This window comes from Aspergillus aculeatinus (genome assembly GCF_003184765.1).
Source record: "Aspergillus aculeatinus CBS 121060 unplaced genomic scaffold BO66scaffold_25, whole genome shotgun sequence".
In the NCBI taxonomy this organism is placed as follows: domain Eukaryota; kingdom Fungi; phylum Ascomycota; class Eurotiomycetes; order Eurotiales; family Aspergillaceae; genus Aspergillus; species Aspergillus aculeatinus.
In genome coordinates this window covers 419,440-434,292 of record NW_020291494.1, presented here as the reverse complement: position 1 = coordinate 434,292, position 14,853 = coordinate 419,440, and the positions used below count along the sequence as shown (strand labels likewise).

The 14,853-nt window shown below is 57.3% G+C and overlaps 6 protein-coding genes across 6 annotated transcripts; 2 read left to right on the top strand and 4 right to left on the bottom strand.

Moving 5' to 3' along the window:
• Positions 1–643: 643 nt before the first annotated feature.
• On the top strand, positions 644–2,295 carry BO66DRAFT_323534 (cytochrome P450; the record flags this gene model as incomplete). The annotated part of the gene is made up of 4 exons (XM_025643806.1): positions 644–1,512; positions 1,567–1,843; positions 1,918–2,087; positions 2,136–2,295. The coding sequence occupies 4 exons, from the start codon at positions 644–646 to the stop codon at positions 2,293–2,295; spliced, it is 1,476 nt and encodes a 491-aa protein (XP_025503871.1).
• Positions 2,296–2,434: 139 nt separating this feature from the next.
• BO66DRAFT_452063 (uncharacterized protein) lies at positions 2,435–3,994 on the bottom strand (the record flags this gene model as incomplete). Its single annotated transcript, XM_025651910.1, has 1 exon — positions 2,435–3,994. The coding sequence occupies one exon, from the start codon at positions 3,992–3,994 to the stop codon at positions 2,435–2,437; it is 1,560 nt and encodes a 519-aa protein (XP_025503870.1).
• A 478-nt stretch (positions 3,995–4,472) lies between these two features.
• BO66DRAFT_323285 (cytochrome P450) lies at positions 4,473–6,101 on the bottom strand (the record flags this gene model as incomplete). Its single annotated transcript, XM_025643797.1, has 3 exons — positions 4,473–4,632; positions 4,697–5,976; positions 6,039–6,101. 3 exons carry the CDS (start codon positions 6,099–6,101, stop codon positions 4,473–4,475), a joined length of 1,503 nt encoding a protein of 500 aa, XP_025503869.1.
• Positions 6,102–7,998: 1,897 nt separating this feature from the next.
• On the top strand, positions 7,999–9,253 carry BO66DRAFT_411677 (uncharacterized protein; the record flags this gene model as incomplete). The annotated part of the gene is made up of 2 exons (XM_025649307.1): positions 7,999–9,001; positions 9,210–9,253. The coding sequence occupies 2 exons, from the start codon at positions 7,999–8,001 to the stop codon at positions 9,251–9,253; spliced, it is 1,047 nt and encodes a 348-aa protein (XP_025503868.1).
• Positions 9,254–9,355: 102 nt separating this feature from the next.
• BO66DRAFT_452056 (acetyl-CoA synthetase-like protein) lies at positions 9,356–11,519 on the bottom strand (the record flags this gene model as incomplete). The annotated part of the gene is made up of 4 exons (XM_025651909.1): positions 9,356–9,937; positions 10,003–10,715; positions 10,786–11,098; positions 11,171–11,519. 4 exons carry the CDS (start codon positions 11,517–11,519, stop codon positions 9,513–9,515), a joined length of 1,800 nt encoding a protein of 599 aa, XP_025503867.1. The 3' UTR covers positions 9,356–9,512.
• Positions 11,520–12,109: 590 nt separating this feature from the next.
• Positions 12,110–14,301, bottom strand: BO66DRAFT_94151 (alpha-keto acid decarboxylase family protein). The gene is made up of 4 exons (XM_025653721.1): positions 14,043–14,301; positions 12,601–13,963; positions 12,327–12,537; positions 12,110–12,246 (listed from the first exon to the last, which is right to left on the bottom strand). Exons 1-4 carry the CDS (start codon positions 14,212–14,214, stop codon positions 12,118–12,120), a joined length of 1,875 nt encoding a protein of 624 aa, XP_025503866.1. The 5' UTR covers positions 14,215–14,301; the 3' UTR covers positions 12,110–12,117.
• Positions 14,302–14,853: the final 552 nt, after the last annotated feature.

Sequence of the window (14,853 nt, the reverse complement as noted above, 5' to 3'; positions counted from 1 at the left end):
TCACACGGGTGATAGCGTAACGACCTGTAACGACCTGGACCGTCTTCATTGTGGCCGTTTTACCAGGATCCTTGCCAAGATCTAGCTCAATTTTGCTTGGCGTCGCCCAGCCCCAAACCCCGAAGGCCAAGGGATGACACGAGCCACTGCATGAGGGGGAATCCCTCAGCGAAGCTCGGGATTTCTCCGACGGATTTACCCCCGTTCGTATTGAGTGGGGTGTCTGCTGGGTTAGTGCGTGACAAGCGCAAAGGAAAATTACGCCATACATCTGATCATCAATTGCGAATACGACGAAAACCGTTTCCGGACGGATAGAGGACTTCGACATCTGTCAGAAACGCGGCTGACATGGGATGATAAGCTCGGACTCGCCACCTCGTTTGCAACGGCTTGCTGCATGCTGCTGGTAGCCCCTCCTACGACCTCTTTATCAAGTGGGTTTTCTCAGGATCAGTCCTAGCGAGGAGTAAGAGAGCGACATCTGGATACGTTAGTGGCAGCGTCAGAATGAGCGCCGTCAGCGATTCTGTACACCGGGCGATAGCCACCGTACTGGCGAGCTGGTCATGGCCCTATGTGGTGGGCGTTCTGGTAAGTCTACCTTCCTGCCCGCAGACCATGGACTAAAGGTAGGACTCAGATGGTATCATGGCTGTCGTATGCAGTGGTGTATGAGTTGCTGCTCTCTCCACTGGCCAAATACCCTGGACCCAGACTGTGGGCTTTGTCCTACCTCCCCTCCCAGCTCAGTTTGATGCGAGGACATCACCATTTGAAGATGCTTGCTCTTCATGATCGGTACGGTCCGATCGTGCGGACTGGTCCCAACGCCCTGTCGTTCAACACTGCGGAAGGGTTCAAGGACATCTATGGGTTTCGCCCGGGCGTGCCTCAGTTTCCGAAAGACCCCAAGACCTACGGGTCCTCATTGATGCCCACTCGCGACGCCGTTGGGGGGTTTCTGGACAATGAATCCCACAGCCGACAGCGACGACTTCTGGCGCATGGGTTTTCCGACCGCGCGATCCGCGAACAGGAGACAAGGATTTGCTCGTTCATTGACCTGTTTATTTCGCGGCTGCGAGACCTCGCCCACCAGGGCAAGGACATCGACATCAAGGCGTGGCTAGAGTTCGCCGCATTCGACATCACGGGCGACTTGATGTTTGCCGAGACGTTCGACTGCCTGCAGGATAGTCAACTGCATCCCTGGATTGAGTTCATCTTCAACAGTATCATGGGCTCGACGATCCTCAGTGCCATTCGCCACTTCCCGGTGCTCGCGATGCTACAGGAGGCCTGCACTCCGGCGTGGTTCCGCCGGCAGATCATGCAGAACTTTGAACTCAGTGCGGAAAAGGCCGAGCGGCGGATGGCCCTCGGGGCGGACCGAGTGGACTTCATGTCGGCCATGATTAAGAATGGGCTTGAGGACGATAACCCGCACACGCAGGAGGAGAAGAGAGTGATGCGCATGTCGCGCCATGAGGTTCACGCAAACTCTACCTTGTATGTCGACTTCGCTTGCTGCTGAAGTTGACCATGCAACGCTGACCTGGGTAGTATCATCCTAGCAGGGAGCGAAACGACCGCCACTGCAATGTCTGGGTGCATTTACTATCTCTGTACCAACCGGTCCGCACTGGACCGACTGTGTCAAACAGTGCGCGAGGCGTTCCAGATGGATGCAGACATCACCTCGGCCACCTGCGCCAGTCTTCCCTACGTGGATGCAGTGATTGATGAAGGGCTGCGCATGTACTCGCCCATGGCGGCCCATCTCCCTCGCGTGGTGCCTCGAGGCGGTGCGACCGTCGCTGGTCAATTTCTCCCTGAGAATGTACGCAACTTCCTGCCCTTCTATTTTCTTTTGTGGTGAGCTTAGAAACGAGGCACTCACTCTATCTACTTCAGACGGACGTTCACGTCCCGCACTACGCCTCCTACATGAGTGATGCCAACTTTTTCCGGGCAAAGGAGTTTCTCCCAGAGCGCTGGCTGGGCACTGACCCACAATTTGAGGGGGATAGGAGAGACACGCTGCAGCCGTTTTCCATGGGAGCCAGAAACTGTCTAGGGAAGAGGTTAGTATTCCCATTGGTGAAGCACGATTGTCGACTGATAGCAAACAGTTTGGCTTATCTGGAAATGCGTGTAACCCTTGCCAAACTGGTGTATCACTTCGATATAGAGCTGTGTCCAGCGTCCGAGCGGTGGAATGATCAACACACGTATTTCATCTGGCATAAGCCGTCGTTGATGGTGCGGCTGAGGGATCGGTTGGCTGTTTAGTTTGCTTAGCGCATGATCATAGTACAAGAATGCCACAAGACAATCACACTCCCGATTGAACGAGAAACGCATAGAATCAACTCTACCACTATGACTATGACTATGCCACTTAATTTCTAGAAGCCAGGGACCACGTATATCACAACCTCGCCCCCTCGCCCCCAACCGCCCACCTCACCACTGGATCCCTTTTGACCAAGGCCAACGCTTCGGGCTCCAAGACCAACCGCACCTCCCAGGGCGCATCCTTGCCCCTCGCCGGCAGGATCCACGCTGCGCTGCGGAACCGGGGATCCGGGACATCGAAATCGCGCACCCGGCCCAGCACACTCCCGAAATCCAGACGATACGTCCCGATACTGCGCAGACTGCTCTGGCCGAACTCGGCGGGTCGCGAGGCCGCGCTCACTGACCAGTCTGGGGAGTTGTAGACCTGCGCGAGATGCTGACGCAGGTAGTTGTTGTCCACCGAGGCGTTGCCGCGGCGAACGAGGAGGGCTAGCTGCGTGAGGTTGGTCAGCACCGTCGTCTCCAACGGTGCGCGCTGGCTCTCTCCCGGGAGAGTTTCCGTCGGGTTCGTCGGATTCGTCGGGTCGAGGAGATCCGGGTAATAGGGGTATGTGTCGTCGACGGTGGCGGCCATGGGGAAGGGGGCGTGGAGAGGGATGGTGTGCACTGCATTGCCGATGTACGTGCGTGGGAGCGGAGGGCGCAGGGCAGCGCGCACGTCGATGGCGGTGCTGAGGCTGGAGTGGTGTTTCTCCGCCGCAGGACCGAGGAGTCGGGCGCGGGCGCGCATGACGCAGAGCCAGATGAGACTCAGAACGAGGTCGTTGCGCGAGAGGATCCGGTCTTTTGCCTGCGCCCCTCCCGCCGAGGTGGCGGTGGGGAGGTGAGCGCTGCAAAGGGTCTTGAGTTGGGAGATTCGGTCCGGCGAGAAGATGAGCTTGCGGCTGATGGGGTGGTTGGGTACGTCGGGGGGAGCGGCGACGCCCCAGGTTTGCCCGGCGGATTGGCCATCCAGGGTCTGAACGGGGCCGGCGCTGGCGACTTGGAGGATAAGGTCGCGGGTTTGTTTCTCCTGCTCCAGGGTGGTGAGAAGGTTGGTGGTGGTGGCGGTGATGGTGGTGTTGGCGATGTCGACCTCGCGACTGCAGGTAGCTAGGGCTTCGAGGACAAAGCATTGGCCCATTCCGTCGACGGCGTTATGGTGTGCGCTGCCGCAGAGGATGATTCCATCCTCGAGAATGTTGGCTTGGAAGCGATACACTGGGCTGGCTGGGGCGGAGCCCATGTCCAGCGGGAGGGGGAGATATTCCTCCGTGAAGATCTCGTCGTAATTGATAACTTGGCCTCTGCCGCGGACGGGCGAGGCTCTCGCCGGACCAGAGATGTATTTGCGGGGAAGGTGTTTGATAACGAGCATTGGATGCTGATCCAGCATGGCTGCGGTGGAGGGTTGGACCTCCCGTACATTCTGTCGGCCAGGGATTGGGGAGGAGGAGGAGAGAACCACATTGCCTGTCAGGAAGGGCAGCTCATCGATGAGTCGCTCTACGGCAGCTTCAAGGACTGGGATGGCCCGCGCAGGATTGTCAAGAATGAATGTCAAAAAGGCTGTCATGTGCAGTGGGGGAGGGAGATAGTCGAAGGGGGTGAGCGTGTAGGGCTCGAAGATAGGAGGGGGGTTCGGTGCCATGGTGTCCTTGGTGTCCTTGGTGTCCTTGGGTTTCTGGGCTCTTACAAATGGGCAAGGGAATGGAGATGTCTCGGTTTATCGGTTTATCCCTGGGACGAGGTTTATATTGTGCCCTAGGTGGCTGTCTGGAGACAGAGATATAACACACAAACACACACACACACTGTACGGTAAGTACATACATGTACATGTACAGTACGGCAACGCTAACAATACAAGTGCTGACAGCCTCGTATTCTGCATCTGCGCCTATGCAGGATAGGTCTGGGCCTAGAATTCTCCATAGTACGTCAAGAATCTCCGTCCGATCAGCAATCTTCTACCCCCACTTACCCCGCTATCTACAGCACCATCAGATTTGTAGGAAACACTTGGGGCAAAAGTTGAGCTTCCACCGTTAAGGCTCGTGGTTAGGGCATCCTACACCCAAGGTGACATTCCATATCTCTAACACAAACGCATGTCAAGCCATCGACAATTAGGCCCTGACCGGTATCAGCTTGACTATCAGAGCCGGTTTGTCCCAGATCGTCCAGATTCGTTGTCCCGAGAACCATGTCTCATTCGCAGGCACGGTCTCGAAGTCAAAGTGCAGGATCAGATTGCACAAAATGAGTAGCATCATATACTGGGCCATTCTATTTATTACCGGAATGTTAGCACGCCTCATGCCCAATGGATCTCTCGCGATGGAACACTTACTCTCGACCAACGCAATCCCTAGTCCCCACCGAGAACGGCTTGCACGCATCGCGCTGATCCTGCGCGTACTGCTTCTCGGGCTGGGCAAACCACCGCTCCGGAGCAAACCTCTCCGGCTCATGGAAGTTGGCCGCCGAGCGAAACGCCGCCAAGGGCGTCACATACACACGGGTTCCCTCGGGGACCCAGTCTCCTGAGATGGTGGCACCCGGGGCCGGAACAATACGGGGCAGGATGCCGGGCACGGCGGCGTAGGCACGCAGGGCCTCCTTGATGCACGCATCGAGCAGAGGCAGGTCCTTGAGGGTCTGCATCGAGATCTCCTCGCTCGACCGGTACTTGGCCCGCACCTCGTGCTGGACCTGGCGGAGCATCTCCGGTTGCTGGAGCATGTGGGCCATCCAGCCACTGAGCGCGGTGGAGCTGGTCTCACTGCCCGCCATCATGATGATGGGGGCTGTCGCGCGCAGCTCGCCTTCGGAGATGCCGTCGGCCTCGGTCCGGGCTTCCATGACGAAGTGCACGAGGTCGGGCCGCTTCACACCGGCGGATAGGCGGTGGTCCAGACGGGCGTTCAACATCTGGAAGTAGCTCTCGCGCTCAGTCTTGACCAGCCGGGGCAGCGTCAGGTTGAAGAGGATGCGGAGGATAGGGAAGTCAATCAGCGAGGCCAGCAGCGAGGCGCTGCGGATGACGCCCAGATGGCTGCGTACCCAGGGATGGTAGGTCGGATCGTCCAGCAGGTGGAGCGACTCGCCGAACTGGAGGTCGCAGACCACATCGAAGAGGGTGAAATTGAACATGTCCACAATGTCCACCGGCTGCTTCTGCGCCGCCGCGAGCGCCAGCTTCTCCATCATCCGGTTCACGTGGCCCAGGATCAGGGGTTCTTGCTGTGCCAGCGCCCGCTTGGACAATGCCTGCGCGTACAGGCGCCGCATGCGCGCGTGGTCTTCATTGTTGGCCGAGAGGATCGAATGGATCCCGTTCTGGTCTTCTACCGACCGGAAAAAGGTCATATCGCGCGGCATGCCCCCGGGGCGCGCGGGATGGCTGCCGTAGATGTCCTTCCAGGCGCTGGCGCTGGCGTAGCTCAGCTCGTCCGGGGCGACGCGCACCACTGGCCCGTACTTTGCGTGCATCTGGTTGATCCACCCCGTCGAGTGGCCCGTCATGACCCCGAACACGATCGGGAGCCGGCTGACGGCCATCAGCCGGGGGCCAGGGTAGCGCCTCAGCGGGTGGAAGAAGGTATTGTAGATCGCGAAGCCGATGTAGTACTATCATGATGATGCCTTCGTTAGATCGTGTGTCTGGTCCTGCGGGGATATAGTGAGCCTACTGGAACAAGTGCCAATGCTAGAGCCTTGAGAGCCAAGTAGGCCGACAATTCCACAGAGAGCATGATATCAACTGCGAAAAAAGAGTCGGCGACTGATGAACTGGAAGAGAAACAGCGCAGCGGACGTGAATGCGGAGAGAAAGAAATTGAGCCCACGCAAACAAAAGCTGAGACTGGCGAGGAAGGTTGGGCTCTGAAGAAAGCCTCAACCTTACTTATCGCCGGCAGGTTCCCCTCCACTCATCGTCGTCCTTCTGTCTGATTGTGGACGGAGGCTATTCGTATGCTAGGAGCAGTACAGTCTGCAGTCAGATGCGCTTGCAGCATCCCCAACACACACCAGGGCAGGCTGCCCACGTCCCGTAATTTGGTGCTTAGGCACTATCCAGGCTTCCTTTGTGTATCTCTCGTCCTTAGGATGTTTGTAAGACAATACGCCCATACGCAGAGGAGGCTGAGGATGGATGGGTGTATTCTGCAACGGTCTGGAACCAAGGGTCTTTCTTCTCTAGATGCCATTTCCACCAATGACGAGGCCACATGGACTGTGCGTTATTTGCAAAACTCAGAAACGACGATACATACGAAGCATGTTGAGAGACCAGCGGACTAGTGTAACGGCCAAGATGGCGCTATTTTGCTGGTGAATCTCATAACACGAGGACACTGCTTGGCAAGGATGAGACAATTCCTCCAGGCCTAACGGCTATTTAGTACAGAGCTTTACTTTAATTCCTTCCTTACGACGCTACTAACAGGGGTCAGGATAAGCTTGTTACTTAGTGGAAGTCAAACACGAGGCGAATCTGCAGGTTGGCCCTCCGTCTCCGTTGCCCTAATGCCCCAAAGGGAAACTGGTCTGTTTTATCTTGCCTGAAGACTCATGGCCAACAGATGTTGCATAGGTGCTAAAAATTACCAGACCAGCCCTGCGGTTCTAAACTAGGGGCTTTTATCTCGACCCAATCAACTTGGTGCTTCACCTCTCATCGACAGTCGGGTGCGGGCAGCAGATGACGATGTATCCATTCCTTCAGGGCTGAACCGGCCCACCTAACCAATTCGCTGACAGGATGCCATGTGCCAGACCTTGAGACTGTAGCCGTTTCCCATGTCGAATCATGGCAGGCTTGGTGTGTTGAGCGCACTAGTCCGCTGTCATCAACCCGATGCATGTTCTGCGGACGAATCCACTTACGGCCTGGTATTGCACTTATCCCACTATGCGTCAGATAAAGGCCCTGATAATGCACCCACATGCTGTGTGACAAGGCCCAGACAACCATGTCGAGAACGGGAGCCTTGATCCATACTTGTCCCTGTATAGTTTTAACCCCCCCGCCGCTATTATTGGGATTCAACTTCACCTAATCGTTCCTGTGGAGAGACCCGATACGGGAGTCTTCAATCCTTCCTCGTATCTGCCGTGACGTGTCTAGCATCCAAGAGTGTTCCGGTAGACACCCTACGGGGCTACTTGCCTCAAGCTCTTTGAGGCAACCAGCACGAAGAACGACCTTGCTACTTCATCTAATCGGAGTCGCCGCACCTTTCCATGACCAATATACCCACTATTACTGCCAATTTCTCCGACTTGGCGGCAGGCAATGTCGTGCTATCGACGTTCATTCTGCTTATCACGGCGTCAAGGGCTCGTATCTTCATGCATGCTCAAATCCCGGCGGGGGTGAATGTTTGCCCACGCGGGTGGTACAGATGAGAGGAGCGCGTTCGTCTCGTTCGGTAACATTGTACTGCACAGGAAAGGCGTTCTCATGACGAGAGGGGTCTTTGGTATGTATGGCCATCGGAGAGAGTGCCCAGCAGACGACATCCTGACGGAGGCGAATCCAGCGGAGCCCCTTGGTACTCAGCAGCCATAAATTGTACTCAAACTAGCCTCTCATCCGAACAAAGTCAGAGAGCACGGCCGTGGTAGTCATCCCTTAACGAGACCATCATGGATTCCATGTGGCAAGCCGTCAAGGCCTACTTCGGCGAGAACCCCATCCAGTTACACACCCACTGCTGTGATCTGAAACCCCCCAAAGCCCGCAATGAGAACATCAACTTCGGGGTCGAGATTCCCGAGGACGTGATGGGGCTCTTCTCCGCCATCGGCGACACCAGCCGGCCTCCCTGTACGTGCGACGGCATGGATGCCCTCGTGGCACATATCGACGCCTTCATCCGCGCCGCCCCTGCTCGCCGGCCGGAGGACTATACCTTGCACAGCGGGAAACAGGACCAGTCCTCCGAGGACGTCTGCCGGTTCGCCATGCGGGACGCGCTGCAGTGGTGGACGGTGTGGCACGGCTCGCTGGAGCACCACAAGTGGAAGCACCTGTACCTGGCGCTGTGCACCATCTCGGACGACCTGGTCATCCCCCCGCAGGATCTGGCGGATGGCACCTTCACGCTGCTGGGTCACTCGCTGGCCGATATCCTGGCGGGGCTGCGCGCGGAGCACGTCCACCCGGAGGAGATCAAGCTCCTCGAGATGCTCACCTGGCGCCAGTACATCATGCAGTACGTGGAGAAAGTGGATGGGGGCCTCCGGCCCTTGCTCCTGGGCAAGACCACAATGATGACCCAGTTCCGCGTCATGACGGCGGGGGTTCACAACGTCGCCATCATCCTCCTCGCCGCCCGCGGGGCCCGGTCGCGCGGACCCCAGGATGCCGCCGTGGAGATGGCCGCCATCTGCGACTGTCTGTCCATGGACATCGCCAAGGAGGCGCTGGGGATCCTGCAGGGCGAGAAGACCGAGGCCGTGGCCGGGCGGAACCGCGTCCAGCTCAAGCGCGAGCTGCGCTGGTTGTATATTCGGTGCGTCGAGCACCTCGATACCCAACCCGGGGCGGCCTACCTCCGGCGATATGCCACGGGAGGCTATATCTTCGTGCCGTTGATGGACCGGTACCGCGAACGGGCGCGCAAGGGAGCCCGCACCCCCATGTCAAGTGATCTGTCCCGGCGGGTCGATGAGTATCGCACCTTGGTGCCGGCCAAGGCGTCGTCGCCGGTGGGTGCGGGTCAAGCGTTGTTGGGAGGGAAGACGGCCAGCGGGGCGCTGAGTGTCTGGGGCATTGGACCCCGGTTAGCGGTCAATCTGCTGGGCTCGTTTGTCTGCTCCTTTGCGGTTCTGTTCGTGCTGTTCGTGCTGTCTAGCGAGAAGGAGAATGTGCTACATGCTCTCACGCGGTTTCCGTTGATTGAGTGATAGGGTACTCCACTGCGTTAGGGTTTGGTCTAGGTAGTCTGATGAGATACATGACAATATACTGATCGACGTTACCATGACAGTGTATAGAGCCCGTCGAAGCAATCTTGGCGGTTAGGTTTACATAGCAGGAATCAAATGTTGGTTACGTGTGTCATCCTGGGCATTAAGATTGCTTGCTCAACAGCTTCCCTGTGCACGCCAACAATCCAGAAGTCAATGGGGGCAGTAGTAGAAGTCCATTGATGCGGTCACGCCAAAGTCGACAGATACAATGCCACCGGAATTAAGCACACCGAGAGCCCAAACAGAGAGATCACTTGCATACGAAAAGGCAGATCCTTGCCTGCACGCCGCCCAGATAGACACATGTTCGCAATCTCCCTCATGATGTGCTTCTGGTGCTTGCCACTGGCAGTCTTGGGGAAGTCCGGACACACTCCGCCGTCTCCAATCCAGAAGACATGCTGGGGGGCTTTGTGCCAGCTCAATTCCACCCGTACCCAGTCTCGTAGTTCCTGATCCTGCGGCTGAATGTGTCCCTGGGTCAACTTGAGAAAGCAGCCCACCACCTCGCCGTACCTGGGATCCGCCACGCCCACCACGCTCGCTTCTGCGATGGCGGGATGCAGCAGGAGACGCTCCTCAATCTCGAGGGGGAACATGTTCTCTCCTCCTGGAAGGAAAGGATACCGGGTTAGACGCGATTCCCGGCGTGGTAGGGTCTTTGGGCAGTCTTACCTCGGATAATCACATCCTTCATCCTCCCACTGATATGACAGTATCCCTCCGCGTCGAGATAGCATTGGTCTCCGGTGTGCATCCACAACCTCCCGTCCGCGTCGCGTTGCATTGCCTCTTTCGTTTTGGCTTCATTCTCAAAGTACCCCCTCTGGAGCCCGTACCCACTGGTGCATAGCTCGCCGCTCTCGCCCCGCGGCACAATGACTCCCTCCTGGTTGATCACTTTGGCCGACGTATGCGGCAGTACCCTCCCGAGACTCGTCATGGCCTTGTCCCTGGGATCATCCAACGAAGTCATAAACGTCACGGGACTGGTCTCCGTCATCCCGTAGGCGATCAACATCCCCTTGACGCCGAACCTCTCCTCGAGCCGACTGAGCAGCGTCTCCGAGACCGGCGACCCGGCCGCCAGCCCCGTGCGCACGGTGGTGATCTTGTCGAGCTTCCGGGCCGCGCATGCCTCGAGCTCGGCGACGAACATGGTGGGCACCCCCAGCAGGGCGGTGGCCTTTTCGTGGATGACCGCGTCGATGACGCTGTCGGCGTGGAAATGGTCGGAGGGGAAAACGATGGCGCTGCCGTGGGTGAAGGCGTTGAGAAAGCCGAGAACCAGCCCGAAGGTGTGGAAGAGGGGTGGGGGGCAGCAGACCACGTCGGCGGGGGTCAGGCACATCCCGTCGCCAACGAGGCGGGCGTTGTTGATGAGGCCGCTGATACAAGTACCACGTATTCACGTATTAGAGATTGTCCCACGGAATCCTAGGGAGTTGAATCACCTACCGGTGGGTGAGCATGGACAACTTCGGCTCTCCGCTCGTCCCCGAGGTAAATTGATAGCTGAGATTGTCGGACAGCCGCACGATCCGCTCCGCGGCGGGCAGCAGGCCCTCATCCTGTGCTGCCCTCTCGCCCGAGGCCAGGAAACACCCGTAGCCTTGCACCTGTGGTTGGGTATAGGGTCCGTCACTGTCGAAGCATACAATCCCACTCAGCTCCGGCAAGGTGGCTTGCGACGCGGGCGAGAGTAAGGTCTGGAGATGCGGGGCCAGGCTGCGGGGACCGATCTGCGAAGCGAGAAAGAGGAATCGAGTTGCTGAGAGGGAGGTCTATGAGCAAAGCGGCTGGAAAACGGAGATTTGAATAGTGAGAATAGTAACCCACTCACCACTTTTCTGCAACGCGCGCAGCACTTCCGCTGGGGTGTAGGCGTTGTTCAAGGGTAGCACAGGACATCCGATCCGCGCCCCGGCCAGAAACACCTGGATGTATTCGTAGCGGTTGCCCGCCAACACCGCAATACAATCGCCCAGGCGCAGGCCGGCCTGCACCATCGCGCTGGCCAGCACCTGGCTACTGTCCGCCAGCTGGCGGAAAGACAATCGCTGGTCTTGCCACGGGGTGACCAGCGCCGTGCGGTCGCCATACTGCGTGGCCTGTTCCTCGACCAGCTGGCCCAGAGTTTGGGACCACAGGGCGGGCTCCTCTGCTCCGTGGACGATGGACAACTTCTCCATGATAGAGACGAGAGATTGTGGTGGGGTGGGGTTTGGGCTTGGGGAGAAGCTAGAGAAATTGTTTGGAGGAGGGCAGAGTCGGAAAAAGTCACAGTCGAGTGCTTTGGTGAGGGGGATCAGGGTGTCTCACCCTCAAAGACGGCAGGGGTTCTCATGCATTATGCATGAACCTGGCAGTCTGCAGGTATGTGTTTGTTTGGGTGGCTGAGTTACGAGTGAGTGACTTTGCTGATAACTGATAAGTAGTTGAAAGAAAGCAAGAGAGAAAAAGAGAGAGAAATTAGGGCCGGTAATACATGAGACCACAGTACCGTAAGCAACTGTATTTTTATTCTACCCCGCAGACTCCGTATTATGCCCCCCAGGCCCGGGGCGGCAAATGACACTTACCGCCTTTGGCGGTCTGCAGTACCACGATACTGTACTATAGTGTACTATTCTGTACTGTATTGTTCGAAGTCACCGATCCTATTTACTTGGCTGCCATCAAGTCACCATTCTCACCATTCTCACCACTCACTCACTGAGAAGGGCCAAAAAAAAAAAAAAAAAGAAGATAGTAAGTCTATACATTACTCCGTAGTTAGTCCTCTGCAATTCAAGTCACTAGTTCCCCTTTGCTGCTGGAGTCTGGTGGATGCGGATGCGTATCCCGTGTTACGAGTTGCTGGGTGAGGGTTTTCAGCTCCGAGGGGGCATCATTCTGATCCATATGTAATTCGACAAACTACCGGTATGATGACCAAATGGCCAATGGGGTCAGTCACCTGCGTGGATCGATGCATCACCGAGCGCTGGGAAACTCACCCGAAGCATTCGCCCATTATTGAACGCCGAATCCTGCAGAAGCGCCGCCAGTTCCTCCTTGGTGCGGATCTGATATGTCTGATAGGACCCTTGCTGCGCCCCAAACACCTCCAGCAGCTGTCGATATTTCCATTCCTGAACGTCATTGTACGATTCATGCCATCCGTGGATCAGCCGCTCCACCGTGTATCCATTGTTGCAGATCACAAATCTGAACAATCGGAGTTAATCATCCCCAATGCAGCTGCGGACTTCGATGGGTCAATTGACTTACATGATCGGGGTCAGATGGTTCTTGACGATCGTGCTCAGCTCCTGACACGTAAACTGAAAACTGCCATCGCCGATGAAGAGGACAGTACGTCGATCGGGCAGGGCTGAATCCTGGACGGCCGCTGCAGCCCCCTGGCAGGCGCCCAGGGAATATCCCACACTCGCCCAGACATACTGGCTGATATAGGTCACATCGCGAGGAAACCGGGTGGACCAGATGCCAAAATTGGAGGTGCCAGTCTCGGCGATGATTGTATCCCCGGGTTGCAGCCATTCACTCAGGGCCGGCCAGAGCCACTCGTGGTTCAGCGCCCCGGTCGTCTTTCTGTAGCTCAGCGTATGGGACATACGTTTCAGCATCCCTTGCATCATCATCAGCCCGCCGCCGTAGATCGCCTCGCGGTCGACAGTCGTGGGGGTGATCGGGGGGGGTGCGTAGATCGGGTGTGGGCTTGCAGATGTGTTAGGCTGCACAGTAGCCACAGGGCTTCGTCGGGCAGACTGACTCAACTCTTCTGCTCGGCGGACGAGAGTCTGCAGAAGCCCCTGACTGTTCAGCCCGTGGTAAGCCTTGCCCTGGACTTGCACCGTCCCATCGCGGATCTCGACCATCTTCAGGGGATCAAACTCCCACGACACGGAGGCGACGTTCAAATCCGAATGAATATTGCCGACGGAGATAATCAAATCGGACGAGCGTACTTTCCGGGTGGTGGACGGATCGGAGCAGTCCCCGAGATACAGTCCATGGAAGCAGGGATGTTCTTCGTCAACAATACCCCTGCCCGAGGCAGACAGGAAGAGCGGCAGTCCGAAGGCCTCGGCCAGATCCTGCACCTCTTGCCTCTTCGTGAACCGGACATTGTACCCTCCGACCAAAAGGATGGGCTGCCGGGCGATCCGAAGTGCGCGCAAGATTGCATCGGCGGTCCACCGCTCCGTCGCGGAATCGTTGGGCGAGGGCAGCATGTCCAGCGGCCGCGAGAGCGGCTCGGCCATGACGGGGGCATGCACCATGTCCGTGGGTAAGACGATGGAGACGGGTCGGCTGGACTTCCAGCAGTGGCTGATCGCTTCGTCGATGAGTCCCGGTGCCTGGCTGACGCATTGGAGCTTGACGCTCTTCGAGGCCGTCCTTTGCGACATGCGGGCCATGCTCTCGAAGTCCCCATCGCCCAGGGAGTGATGCAGCAGCTTCTTCCGCTTCTGCAAGGCCAAGCTCGGCTGTCCCACAATGTGCACGATCGGGACGTACTCGGCGTACGCTCCGGCGATGGCATTGGAGACTGACAGCTCCCCGACCCCGGCGACAGTCATCAGCGCCGAGATGCCATGGACCCGGGCGTAGCCATCAGCCGCGTATCCTGGTCGTCGTCCCGTCAGTCGAGGGTGTCTGCAATGGGGTAGGTAGGTAGGTAGGATACAGAAGGGCCTAAGTCTCACCAGCATTGAGCTCGTTGCAATTCCCAATCCACCGGAGACCCGCCTTCGATACGTAGTCGAGCGCAACCAGATTGTAGTCGCCGGGCACGCCATGGACAGACCGGATGCCAACTTCCTTGATGCGGGTGAACAGATACTGTGCCAGCGAGACGGTGGTTCTGGAGGACGGCATGATCAACAGATGGGGTTTCCAAGAAAATGCGGGATGCTCCTCTTCATGCCAGTGTCCTTTTAAACCAGATGGGATTGATGAATGTGGTGTTGGGGGTGTTCGGGGTGTCCCATCATCGACGCGAGTCCTTTAGATCGTCTGGATGTCCCAAGAATCCTTTTCCAGCCCATCGCGTCAAACGAAGCGTAACACAGACTGCAAAATTGCATGTCCGTGACGGGAACATGACGATACAGGAGCTTTGTAATACCGTTGAACCTCCTGTGGTTTACTTGAGTCTGCAGGATGCATGCGCACGGTACGGAGTACGAGTCCAGCAAGACCATACCTTAAGGGTGGTGTCTCCACTAAATAATGCATCGGTTCTAGACAATCAGACCAGTCAATTAGCTTGCAGGTCCTTCTGTCGTGTCAATGGGAATGCGTTCCCCCCGGAGCTATAGCATCGGCGGAAATACGAGCGGATTGAAGCCACCAGGGTTGGGTAACTTAGCGCTTATCTTCTTGGTCTATCCTCTTGTCTTGTCTTACCATTCCTTGCATTTGTCAGGGCTTGGATGACTGCAGACGCTTCCGCAGAGGCTGTGCTTGATTGGTTGGGCCCACCTGCACTCACACCTCGAAACCCGGCGTCTGCCA